This window comes from Furipterus horrens, unplaced genomic scaffold (genome assembly GCF_987537825.1).
Source record: "Furipterus horrens unplaced genomic scaffold, mFurHor1.1.pri manual_scaffold_3, whole genome shotgun sequence".
NCBI classification, from domain to species: domain Eukaryota; kingdom Metazoa; phylum Chordata; class Mammalia; order Chiroptera; family Furipteridae; genus Furipterus; species Furipterus horrens.
Genome location: NW_028327173.1, coordinates 147,935,201 through 147,948,764, shown reverse-complemented (window position 1 = coordinate 147,948,764; position 13,564 = coordinate 147,935,201). Strand labels below are relative to the sequence as shown.

At 37.1% G+C, this 13,564-nt stretch overlaps 1 protein-coding gene across 2 annotated transcripts in view; it reads left to right on the top strand.

The window, feature by feature from the left end:
* EXD1 (exonuclease 3'-5' domain containing 1) overlaps positions 1-13,564 on the top strand; it is a 41,151-nt gene that overhangs the window by 7,291 nt on the left and 20,296 nt on the right. For both annotated transcript variants that reach the window (XM_090271966.1, XM_090271964.1), the window contains exons 3-7: positions 3,153-3,221; positions 6,250-6,307; positions 6,608-6,735; positions 10,240-10,295; positions 11,385-11,471. In XM_090271966.1, coding sequence (XP_090128092.1) covers positions 3,153-3,221; positions 6,250-6,307; positions 6,608-6,735; positions 10,240-10,295; positions 11,385-11,471 — 398 coding nt within the window. The remainder of the gene's footprint in view (positions 1-3,152; positions 3,222-6,249; positions 6,308-6,607; positions 6,736-10,239; positions 10,296-11,384; positions 11,472-13,564) is intronic.

The following is a 13,564-nucleotide window of genomic DNA, read 5'->3' as shown; positions in this document are numbered from 1 at the left end:
ATAAATGAGAAGTTTATTCTCCCTTATAAAACAAGGCAGACATCCCAGAGCTGTTGTGACACTCGCCAAAGTTGGCAGGGATCCAGGATTTTTCATCTTTCTATTCTGCCATCTTTAGCACATGGCTTCAAGCCTTGGAGTTACAGACAGTAGGAAGAGGAAATATGGGGAAAAGGGTATTCCACCCAGCTGAGTCAGTTCCCTTCAAGAGATGCCCTGGAAGTCCAGTAGGACACCATCTGCAGGGAGATTGAGCACGTTTCTAGCCAGAGTAAATGGTATTGAGTAGACAACAATTAGTACATGCCTCGTGCTTGTTCAACAAAGCCTTCTGTCCAGATAAAATATTTTGATAAGTCTCTTTCTAGTCTTTAATGACACGGATTTATGTAGTTGATATAATAAGTCTGGTATATCATACATACAGTTTTTTAGGTAACTACTATAACAAGCATTTTCTCATGTTTAAAAATTTTAATTTAATGGCTAAATATTTTAAAGCAAAAAGCTTAAAAACTTTCAAAATATTCCTTAGAATTATAATTTATAATTACAAAATACAATTTTACATTTGTACATTTTGTAATTGTGTATATAACATTATAATTATAAAATAAATTTATTTGTTATATTTTATAATTACTTCCTTAGGAATAATTCCTGGAGTAAAACTACTGGGTGAAAGTTATGGATATTTTAAATGTTTTTGATGCATATTTCCAAGTAGTTTTCCAAAAGGTTGCGCCTTAGCTACTAGTAATGTGTGAGTAAATTACAGTAAATAATATAGCATTGGATTTTTTAAAGATGCTCATTTGTATCTTTTCTTGATTTTTGCTAGTTAAAAAAAATTTTTAACTCCTCGCCAGAGGATGTTTATTGACTTCAGAGAGAAAGAGAGACATAGATTGGTTGCCTCCCATATGCACCCTACCAAGGATCAAACCCTCAACCTCTTAGTTTACAGGATGACACTCCAACCAACTGGGCCACCTGGCCAGCATGATTTTTGCTAATTTTGTAGGCAAAAAAGTGATATTTCATTTTGGCATGCTTCAAAATATTCCTAGAGAGGTTGAACCTATTTCTTTACACTTGTTTAGTGCTTTTATATACTAAAAGGCCAAAGCAGGGTGTGACAGCAGTGTGAAGGAAGGATTGAAGCAGGGAGAAACTGGACACAAAGAGAGTAGACAGGAACTATTCAGACAATCAGGGACTCAATAAAGGAGAAATGATGGGGCTGGGCAAGGAATGGAGAAGAGAAGACAGATTCTATAAATGCTTAGGAGATGGAATAATCGCGTAATCATTAGGTAAAGAGCAAGGGAAAATGACTCCTACATTTATGACTTAGAAGACTAGGTGTTTAGTACTGTCATTAATTGATAGAGATTGGAAGAAGAGCAGGTTTATTGGTTACTGAGAGAAGATAATAATTTCAGTTTGAAAATCTTACAGTAACTCTGCTATTAATCAGTTGAAAATGTGAGTGGAACTCAGAGAAATATTCCATACTGGAGAAATAATGGATGTCAGAACCGCTAGGAAGTTGATAAGATCATTCAAGAAGAAGGAAAAAGGATGAAGAACATAACCCTGCGGACCATCAATGTGTAAGGAGCAGGCAGAGGTGATAGAGGCAGCTAGTGAGACTGGAAGCAAACCAGGGTGACAGTGTAACAGTGGTTATGATATGCCTATTAAAGTCACTGAGGCCTGGGTTTGAATCCTGACTTACTAGCAATGTGACGTTTAGTAAGTTATTCAACCTTTCTGAGTCTTAAGATTCCTCCATAATGAAGATAATGAAATGCCTGCCTTATTATGTTACTGGATAATTAAATGTAGGCAAATAATTAGCATGGTGCCTGATTTGGAGTGGGTACTCAGTATGGTAGTCTATGTAACTAGTAGGATAGGAACTAAACACAAAGAAAGTCCTGTAAGCCAGGAAGAAAGGAGAGAACAGAGTCAAATGATGTGTGGGAGCCAAGTACGCTGTAAACTTGTTATTGGATTTGAGAAATAGGCAGCTGGTGATCTTTGACCTCAGTAAGCATACATTCACTGGAATAGTGAGGGTGAAACTCAATTATTTTGGATTGCTGTGAGGTGTGGAACTGTACGGCTGCTGTGAGCATTTCCATCTTTCCCATCTAGAAAAATACCATATTGTAGACATGACATCTAAACTCCTAATTCCCTTATCTGCTCAGAGAAGAGCCCTGTATTGGGGCCCGTAATTGGATTGTTGTTCCTGACAATATTTTTGAGTATGTGGCATTACATGAGTGCGGACCTTTGAAATAGTCAGCTGTGTTAAAATTTTTCTGGAATTAGGTGGAGTAAAAATCAGTGAAAATACGATAAGAAGATATAACACTTAACCCCAAAGGACTTAGCATATTCTTGGAAGAAGTTTAAGTTTTTATTTATTATTGATTTTTAGAGCAAAAGAGGAAGGGGAGGTAGAGAAAGAGAAACATCAATTTGTTGTTCCATTTATTTGTACATTATTTATGCATTCATTGGTTGATTCTTATATATGCCCGGAATGGGGAATCAAACTCACAACCTTGTTGTATTGGGATGATGTTCTAACCAACTGGGGTACCCGGCCAGGGCTTCTTTGGTGTAGTTTAAATTCAGTGTACTACTACTAGCCTTGTAGTTTCTCTGAGGTTCCCTGTTTTTATGTGTGTGTGTTTTTTTTTTGTTTAATTTTTAAAGATCCTCACCTGAGGACATGCTTATTGATTTTAGAGAAAGGGGAAGGGAGGGAGAGGGAGAGAAACATCATTGTGAGAGAAACATGGATCAGTTGCCTTTCATATGTGCCCTGAACAGGGGCCAAACCGGCAACCTAAGTGTATGTCCTGACTGGGAATCAAACCTGCAACCTTTCTGGATTATGGGACAATGCTCCAACCAACTGAGCCACACTGGCCAGGGAGGTTTCCTCTGTTCTTTATACTACTTGCTTCAAGTCCATAGCTTTGTAATTTTTGTTGACTCTCCATTCTTTGGGGAAAATAATTTGGGAATTTTTATAAAACTCAGATTGAGCACTTTTGAGAGACATCATGTTTTCTCGTAGTTTTAGGGACTTTTTAAAAAAAATTAACCAATTGAATTGTTTTTTATAACAGTGAAGAATGTGGAAACTGGTCGAAGTGTCCCAGGAGTGAAGATGTTTTTTGGGCATGAAATTGTGAATGGTGAGAGCTTCATATTCCTTGCATTCTGGTATTGGGATTTTCATTAGTAGGAAACTCACTACACTACCTCATTCCAATATTTGAAAAAATATACTATCTTGCTTTAATATTGCATTTATGAACTGTTAAAGTTGGTATTTGAGAATTGACCTTTACCTTACTGTTTCGATGGATATTATGAGCAGAGTAGTCTTAGAGAATTTTAGTCATCTCGGTTTTACAATGTGAGGGTTGCTGGTGCTCATTACTAGAACTCAGCCTGCAGGCAGAGTTAGGCACCTGAACAGAAAGGAATTGTCTTGCTCAGGAAGCAAGTTTAACACTACAGTTTCACAGTACATTCATAGTCCCTTTTCTGAAATCTTGGGGCTAAATGTTTCAGAGTCCGGAATTGTTCTGGACTTTTGGAAACCCTAACACAGCATATACATTGTTACTTTTACATAAGACCTCAAGTGGATCTAGGCAGCACTGTAATAAAACACATTTCTGCAGAGAAATGGATGGATAATCATACTAAGTAAAATAAAATGGGACTATAAAGAGTATGTCAGTTTAGGTTTTGCTGCTAAAAGGGTTGCCAAAGCATTTTTTGGTTTTCAGAGCTTTATGGGTTTTGGAATCACAGGAAGCAGCCCTGTTCTTTATTTCTACCAGCAAAAGCCTTTCAGCAAGAGTAGGTACAATTGTTTGCCTGAAAGAGTATAGAAGGTCATCTGGTCAGTGTGCTTCAGACAAGCCAAATGGACTAAGAGAAGGGCTGGCAGCCAGAACTGTTTTTGCTTTCAAGAACTCAAAAGCATAAAGCCCCCCAAGGAGGAATAAATGTGAGTGCAGGGTGGGAGGATGGGAGAGTGGGATACCTGGAGCTTCCTAGAGTTCTGCATCTTTTACCATTGAGGCAAATATGAAGAAAGGAAAGGGCTCCTGTAAATGAGATCACTGCTATTTGAAAGATTACTTTGTATTGTGAGAGAAGTAGAATTTAGGGAGAAATGAAAATCTCACCAAATTAATGACTGCCAATCCAGGCCCTCTTGTAGCCAACTATCTAACTGTCCTTTGTCACTGAGTATGCTACTGTAAACATTCTGTCCCTTGAACATCTTTTAATAATGGAAGTGATGGTGGTGGCAGTAGTGTGATTCCTTTTTTCTTTTTAAGATTTTTAAAATTTATTTTAGAAAGAGGGGAAAGGAAGGAGAACGAGAGGTAGAGAAACATGTGCGAGATTGATAGGTTGCCTCTTACACACCTCCCACTGGGGATCTGACCCACAACCCAGGCATGTGCCCTGACCGGGAATTGAACCCACAACCTTCCAGGTCAGAGACTGGCGCTCAATCCACTAAGCCACAGCAGCCAGGGCAGTAGTGGGATTCTTAATTGTATTTTAAGCCTTTTCAGAAGAGTAGAACTCTGGACTGGCTCAAAGCTAGGCTGTGGATGGGTTTATAAAGAGAAGTGAAGGAGTCACTACTATCATCTCCCTAACTCAGGAGAATACTAACCACTGACTAGCTTTGTGATCTGTATGCATGGATTTCATCCCCTCCTAAATTCTTTCTCAAGGCTTAGCCTTCGCACATAATTTTTATGCTCAGGAGATGACTTTTTCCTTCTTTGCCCCGTGACTCAACCAGAAATGGAGGGGTTTCCCTGAAAAGCACATTGAGTAAGAATGATCAAGATGAAGGATAATAATTGACTTATCAGTGTTTTTTAGTAAATTTCACCTTCTCTGCCCCATACTCAACACTTCTAGATGGTGCAAGGGAAAATAGACAGTGGCCCTTGGGAGCCTTTTTCCCTGAAAAGTAACTAAGTGTACTTAATTGAATCTAAGATGCCATTAATTATAGTGTACACTATTACTTTTTCTACTCTAAGAAAGAAAGAAAAAAAGCTGCCAATTAAAGGGTCATGTGCAGTTACTGTAAATCATATACAATTTCAGAGCTGTTTAAAATGTGCACCATCGAATCAATGGTATATAATATTTCCTACATTCCTTGTACTGCCAGATTAAAAATAAATGATTTCTGAATCTTGTGGAATGTTTTCTCTCATCTATCTTTTGCGATTTCCAATCTGGCTTTTATTACCTATGTCACTGAACTATTAATGTGCCAGCCTATGAGAGTTTTGAAAGGAACTGATCTGTAAATGATTTCATAGAAAACCCCTTAACAGTACACAGTGTGAAGGAAGGTACATTTGGATAGGAATGAATAGAAAAGGTATCTCTGGAACCAATCTGTATTATCACAAAGGTGCCATCGAACAAAAAGGGTAAAGGGGACATGAAGAGAGGTTCCTAATCCTCCTGAATGGGCAAAAATGCTACATGGGGACATAGTGTTAGAGGTCTTCACAACCAGAGTGTCCATCAATAGATGTTTGGATAAAGAAGATGTGGTACATATATGCAATGGAATATTACTCGGCCATAAAAAGAATCAAATCTTACTATTTGTGAACAACATAGACAAATATGATTTCACTTATATATGGAATCTAAAAAACAATAAATGAACAAATGAAACGGAAACAAATTCATAGATATAGAAAACCAACAGATGGGATGCGGGATGGGGAGCTGGATGAAAAAACAAAGAGATTAAGAAATGCAAATTGGCATTTACAGAATAGTTATGGGCATGTAAAGTACAGCATATGGAATATGATCAATAATACTGCGGTAACTTTGTATGGTGCCAGGGGGGTACTAGACATATTGGGGGTGATCATTTTGTAATTTATATAAATGTCTAACTACTATGCTGTACACCTGAAACATAATATTGAATGTCAACTGTAATTGAAAAGTATAAGTAAATAAATATTAGGAGTCTTTAGTACTTTGGATAGTCTTCTCTACTCTCTTTTATAGCTAGCATATAAAGGCCTCTAGGGACTAACATTTCATTTCTAATTACTGTCTGTACACAAACAGTAGATGAGGACAGATGGGATGTTAATTGCTTTTATACTGGAAACTGTTGGGACCCATTTGTTTATTTTACAGTGGAACTACTAGATGAAGTGGAACAAGCTGCATTGGGAGAAAAGGCATCCTCTGTTAGGTATGATGGAATAATTGTCTTAATTATGATGTTACCCAAAAGTACACATCAGGGTAGAATGTGTTAACTCTAATTCACTAGCTGGGTAATTCCTAAAATGGCCTGAGGTAATAGAAATGAGAATAAATAGATGGGTATTTTCCCCATCTTTAGACAGGATGTTCAAATCAATGTAAGCAGTAGATGAATGGACCCTCTGAAGTGGAGGTCTAGCATTCTCATCGTTGATGTGTGGCGAAGTCCATGTATGGCATTAGCAACAAAGAACAGTTCACTCGAGTGTTTTTTTTGTAAGGACAGTGTAAATACAGAGAGAACCAGAATGGATAAAATGAAAGATGAAGACTTAAACGTATGTGAGCCTCCTTCTCCTGCTTTTGAGGCACCAACCACCTCTTTCCTGAATGACCTCAAGTACAGCCCTTCAGGTGAGTGCTGGGCCTCTCTTGATTGTGGTTCACAACTCTTCAAACCTAGCATAACCCTGAATCCGGGTTCCATATGGAATGCTCAGCTAAGCCATTGCTTCTCCGTTCTGAATTAAGATACAGTATCGTGATTCATTTGTTTATTTAATACTTGAGTGCAGACTCTATCCAGACATTGGGTATACTGAGATGTGGTGTCTGTGCCCTCATTGAGCTCTGGTTTAGGAAACATACACTAATTAATTAAATAAGATAAATGATTATAATATATAGTATGCTAGTGCCAGATGCTGTGGAGAGAAAGAAGAAAGAGTAGTAGAAGTCTGTGGAGAAGGTGGTTTTACAATTTAGGGTGTCCAGGATAGGCCTTAGGGAAATGGTGACATTTGAGTAATGGCCTGGAGGAAGTGGGGGATGAAGCTATGTGGATATATATGGGAAATATTTGGGGGGCAGAAAAAGAAAAGGTCAAAGGCCCTGAGAAAGGAGCATATCAGGATCTTGACGTAACAGCAAGGAGATCAGTGTACTGGAGCGAGGAGAGCAGTAGGAGATGAAGCAGGGTCACTGGGTCATGGAAGACATTGTGTATCATTGAAGGGCATTTACTCTGAAGTAAGAAGAGAAGCCACTGGAGGATTTTTGGATTTATCGTTTCACTAGTGACTAAGGATTTTGAAGATCTTTTTAGGTGCTTATTTGCCATTGAATATTTTTGGTAAAATGTCTGTTCATATCTTTTGCTCATTTTTCTTATTGAAGTATTTTCTTATTATTCAGTGTTAGGAGTTCTTTTATATTCTGGATACAAGTCTTTTCCCAGAAATGCTTTGCAAATATTTTCTCTATATTTGTGGTTTGGCTTTTCATTCTCTTAAAGTATCTCTCAAAGAGCAGACTTTTAAAATTTGTATGAACTATAATTTATCTATATTTTATTTTATGGCTTATGCTTTTGATGTTATATCTAAGAAATTTTTTTCTAACTCAAAGTCACAAAGATTTTCTCCATATTTTCTTCTAGATGTTTCATAGTTTTAGGTTTACATTTAGATCTATAATCCATTTTCAGTTACTTTTTGTATAAGATGTGAGGTGTGGATCAAAGTTCCTTTTTTCCAACCAGTTGTTTCAGCATCATTTGTTGAAAAGACTATATATTCTCCACTCAATTAATTTGCACCTGTGTCAAAAATCAGTTGTCTATAGATGTGTAGGTTTATTTCTCGACACTGTTCTGTGACCTTGGTCTCTTTTTCTGTCTTTATACCAGTAGCAGATTGTTTTGTTTATAATTGGTTTATGCTTGAAATCAGGTGGCATTCTTTTTCAAAATTGTTTTGCCTGTTCTCAGTTTTTTCCATTTCTCTATGAACTTTAGAATCAGCTCATCAATTTTTATCCAAAAACACCCCTCCTGGAATTTTTATTGGGATTGCATTGAATTGATAGATAGGGGAATATTGGCATCTTAACAATATTAAGTATTTTCACCCATTAACCCATTTGTTTCAATCCCTAATTTCTCATCAATGTTTTATAGTACTCAGCATGTCTTAAATATCCTTTGCCATATTTATCCTTAAGTATTTCATAGTTTATACTATTGTACACGACTTTAAAACTTTTATTTCCCACTTGAGAGTTTTGAGCAGAAAAGTAACATCATCTCACTTGTTTTAACAAAGTTGCTCTAAAGGCTGTATAGAGAAATACTTAAAAGGGGGCAAGGGTGAAAGCACGTGCAAGAGGCTATTGAAATATTTTAAGATGAGTGTGTATGGTGAGGCTTAGACCCTAGTAGAGGCAGTATGTTTGGTAAAAAGTGGTGGCCCTGACCGGTGTGGCTTGGTTGGGCGTTGTTCTACAAAGTGGAAGGTCGCTGGTTCGAATCCTGGTCAGGGCACATGTCTGGGTTGCAGGTTTCATCCCCAGTCAGGGCATGTACAAGAGGCAACCAATCCATATTTCTTTCTCAAATCCGATGTTTCTCCCTGTCTTTCTCTCTCCCTTGCCCTCTCTCTAAAGATAAATAAATAAAATCTTTAAAAGAAAAAAAAAAAAAAGAAGTGGTAGAATTCTGGATGTATGTTGAGGTGGAACATACACAACGTACTGACAGATCAGATGTGGATGTGAGAGAAAAAGAAAAGTCAAGGATGACTTCAGGGGTTTGAGCCTGAGCTATTCAACTGAGATGGGAAGGACTATGGGTGGAAAAGGTCTTGGGGAGATAATTAGGAGTTTAGTTTCTGTCAACCTAAGTTTGAATGTAAGTCTAGAGATGAGACGGAAGGTCTGAGATGGAGCTATAAATTCAAGAGTTGCATGTAAGTGGTATTTAAAATCTTGACACTAGATTAGATGGGTCATCAAGAGAGCGAGTATGGATAGAAAAAAGAGGTACATGGATTGTGTCCTGAGCCACTCCAAAGTTTTAGAGGTTGGAAGATAAAGAACTGTATGTTATACTATAATTATAATCTTTTAAATTACATAATTAAAAACTAATTAACTTCCAGGACCCAGGGAATTCCAAAAGGGTGTACATTGGTACATCTCCAGGATTAATTTATTTTAAACTAAATTTTTAAAAGATTTTATTTATTTCTTTTTAGGGAGAGAGGAAGGGAGAGACAAAAAGAGGGAGAGAAACGTCAATGCATGGTTGCCTCTTATGCACCCCCAACTGGGGACTTGGCTCGCAGCCCAGGCATGTGCCCTGACTGGGAAACAAACCAGCACCTTGGGTTCACAGGCCAGCGCTCCATCCACTGAGCCACACCAGCCCAGATTAAACTACTATTTTTGTGATGAATATGCTTTTGCAACAGCATGGATGGACCTGGAGATTATTATGCTAAGTGAGATAAGCCAGTCAGATAAAAACAAATGCCATGTGATCTCACTTATATGTGGATTCTAATGAACAAAATAAACTGGTGGAAAAAACAACAACAGAGGCATGGATACATAGAACAGACTGAAAGCTGTCAGAGGGAAGTGGGAAGGAGAGATTGGATGAAAGAAGGGGAAGGGATTAGCCAAAGAACACATATTTATAACCCATAGACACAGATAGCAGTGTGGTGATGGCCAGAGCGAAGGGGGTCAGGCGCCGGGTGGAGGTGGGTGAAGGTGGGGAAAATGGGGACATCTGTAATAGTGTCAGCAATAAAAATAAAGTTTAAAAAAGTGCATGTCTTGATGTATTCAAGACATAAACCTATGAAGATGGAAACATTACTGGATTATCACAGGAAATGACTAAATAGTCCAATTCGTAAAACTGTCATTGGTGGAGCTTTTGTTTATTCTCAGTTGACAAACAGGATGCTGATAGTGAGTGTTCACTGTGTGATAGGCTGATGCAGGTTGTAATGAAATAACATTAGATATTTCAATTGCAATGAGGAGGAATTTATTAATATGGCTAAAATTAGTGGGAAGGCTATTCTATTTCCTAAGAAGACAAGTATATCTAATGTCATCATTCCCGTGTAGAAGAAGAGGTGACATACACAGTCATCGATCAGTTTCAGCAGAAGTTTGGGGCTGCAGTAAGTATTACCTTCAGTCATTCCCAGTATTGTCTGCATATGGATGAATATCATGTCTACATCTCACAGATTTTCCCTTACTCTTAGATCATTGATGTTTTCTCTAATAACTTAACAAAATATTTGTGTGCCTGTTATATGCCAGGCATTGTTCTGAGGTCTGGGGTAAAACAATACTCAATTTCCAACCCTCAGCGAGGTTACATTTTAGTACAAAATAAATAAATAATTGTATATTATCTGGTGATAAGTTTTATGAAGAAAAATAAAATGTGGTATGGTGAATAGAGTGACAAGGAGTTCCTAGTTTTAGACAGGGAAAACCTCTGTGAAGAGGTGGCTTGGGAACACAGACCTGAAAGAAGAGAGCCAGGGAAATACAGCTTTTGTTCCCAGATACTCAGGATGTAGAACACTTTACTCTCTAAAGGAAGGTATTGTGCTAGTGTAAGTTACCATGCCCTTGTATTCTTGATAATTTACATACCTGTAAAATGGGGAGTATCTTGTATCATGCAGATATTTTTCTAGATTGTGGATTAAGAATCTTAGAATTATATAATGTTTTGAAATAGTCATAGGATAATCAAAGGACCAACATATGTTCCTGGGATACAACTATTTCAGTTTTGAGTAATTTAATGAGTTCAAGACTTGAAGGGACCTGTTGAATCCTTGTTTCTCTGATTCTGAGCAGTAGATACTGTGAAATTCAGCCACTATGTGAGTTCCCTCCTGGTACAGTAAGTTGCTCTGTGTTAGGGCGCTGTTCTTGGATGCATCTTACTCTGTGGCATCAGTGGTAACAAAAGGTGCCAGAGTTTTCCATTCTTACTAGCACTGGGGATATGAATGATTAATTTTCCAGTTGTGGAATAATTTTTTGAAAACTAAAAAGAGGATCAGAAGTGGTTAGTGGTGTGATTGCAGTGGTGGTGAGTGTATGAAGCAGACTCCTGTTTTGGATTAGTCAGATTTTCTGAGTTTAAAAAATATGATTCACTTTGTTTAATTACTTGTGTCATTCATGATGTCCTAATTGCAAAATTAACTCCCCAGAAAACTGTATTTTCTTCTTTTTCTTACCAGATGCTCCACATCAAGAAGCAGAGTGTCTTGGGTGTGGCTGCAGAAGGAGCTAATATGTGTCGTCATGGGAAACTGTGTTGGCTTCAGGTAAAAAATAGTTTTTAAAAAACTTTTTATTTTGAAATAATTGTAGACTCACTGGGTAAATTTATTTTAATTATCTTCCTTATGTCACCTAAGTGTTAACTATACTATAACTTATTTGGAACGTCAAACTAAAAAGCTTATGCACAGCAAAAGAAAAGATCAGCAAAATGAAAAGACAACTCATGGAATGGCAGAAAATATTTGCAAAGTGTATATCTGATAAGGGGTTAATATTTACAATAAGAGGAATTCATAGAACTCAATAGCAAAAAAAAAAAAAAAAAAAAAATCAAAAATGGGCAAAGGACTTGAACAAACTTTTTCAAAGAACATATCCAAAATGCCAACAGATGCATGTTCTCAACATCAGAGAAATACAAATCAAACCACAATGAGATATCACCTCAGACCTATTAGGATAGCTGTTACCAAAAAGACAAGAAATAACAAGCACTGGTGAGAACGTTGAGCAAAGGAAACTCTTCTTATACACTGTTGGTGGGAATGTAAATTGGTGCGTCCACTATGGAAGATACTATGGTGATTCCTCAAAAAATTAAAAATAGAACTACCTTATAATCTAGCAATTTTACTTCTGGGTATATATTGAAGGAAATAAAAACAATCTCAAAGAGATACCTGCATTCCCATATTCATGTGGCAGCATTATTTACAATATCCAATTCATGGAAGCAACCTAAGTATCTATAGATGAATGAATGGATAAAGAAAATGTGGTATATGTATACAATGGAATATTATTCAGTCATAGAAAGAAGGAAATCCTGCCCTGACCAGTGTGGCTCAGTTTGTTGGGCATCGTCCAAAAGGTCGCAAGTTCGATTCCCAGTCAGGGCACATGCTTAGGTTGCAGGTTTGGTTCCTGGTTGGTGCATATAAAAGGCAACTGATTGATGTTTCTCTCTCACATCAACATTTCTCTTCTTTTCTTTCTCCCTCCCTCCCTTCCTTCTCCTCTCTCTAAAAATAAATAAATTAAATCTTTTTTTAAAAAAAGATGGAAATCCTCCCATTTGTGACAAATGGATGAACCTGGAGGGCATTATGCTAAGTGAAATAAATCAGAGAAATAAAAATACTGTATACATATATGTGGAATCTGAAAAAACTGTACCAATAAAGAATAGATTGGTGGTTGCCAGTGAGTGGGGGAATGAGGGCAATGAGCGAAGGTGGTCGAAAGATACAAACTTCCAGCTATAAGATAAGTAAGTTCTGGGAATCTAATGTAATCATGGTGATTATAGATAGCAATACTGTATTGTATACTTGAAAGTTGCTGAGAGAATAGATCTTAAAAGTTATCATCATACACACACACACACAGGATAACTGCAAGCATCATGTTAGATGTGTTAACTACCCTTATTGTAGTAATCATGTCACAGATACTATATCAAGTCATCATGTTGTATACCTTAAACTTGAACAATGTTATTTGTTAATTTTCTCTCAAAGCTGGGGGTGTTGGTGGGAAGAAACCAAACCCAAACCTCTCTCTACCAAAATAAAAGGGAAGATTTCCTGATAATAGGGGCCTGGGCAGTTTTAGGTTATTTCTAAATTTGCCCCTTTGGTTGTCTAGGTACTAAAGGGGACATCCAATTGGCTAAGTTATCCTCTGGAAACAAATTAATAGCTATATTTTCTCCAACCAAGTCCCTGGGCTGTTTGTTTAATTTTAAAATCAAAGTATTACCTTCTCTTAAAAGCTAAATAAATAAATAAAGGTAAAAGGTTTATGAGAAAAGAAAAATGCCCACTCCGCCTGCCACTTCAGAGGTATGGCCTATTTTTTTAACAGAATCTAATAACAGTTATTTTTTTTTTAAGTTTAGTTATATAGCACTTTATAGTTTACAAAATACTTGGACAAACTATTTTATTTACATTTTTATTTCATTCTCCTCCTGGGTACCCTTTGATGTAAGTATTCGTTTGTTTGATGATGTCCCATAAGACCATTAAGCTATCTTCACTTTTTTTTTCATTCTTTTTTCTTTTTGTTACTCTGATTGGTTGAGTTCCACTGCCTGTCTTCAGGTTGACTGATCCTCTTCTGCTTCATCTTG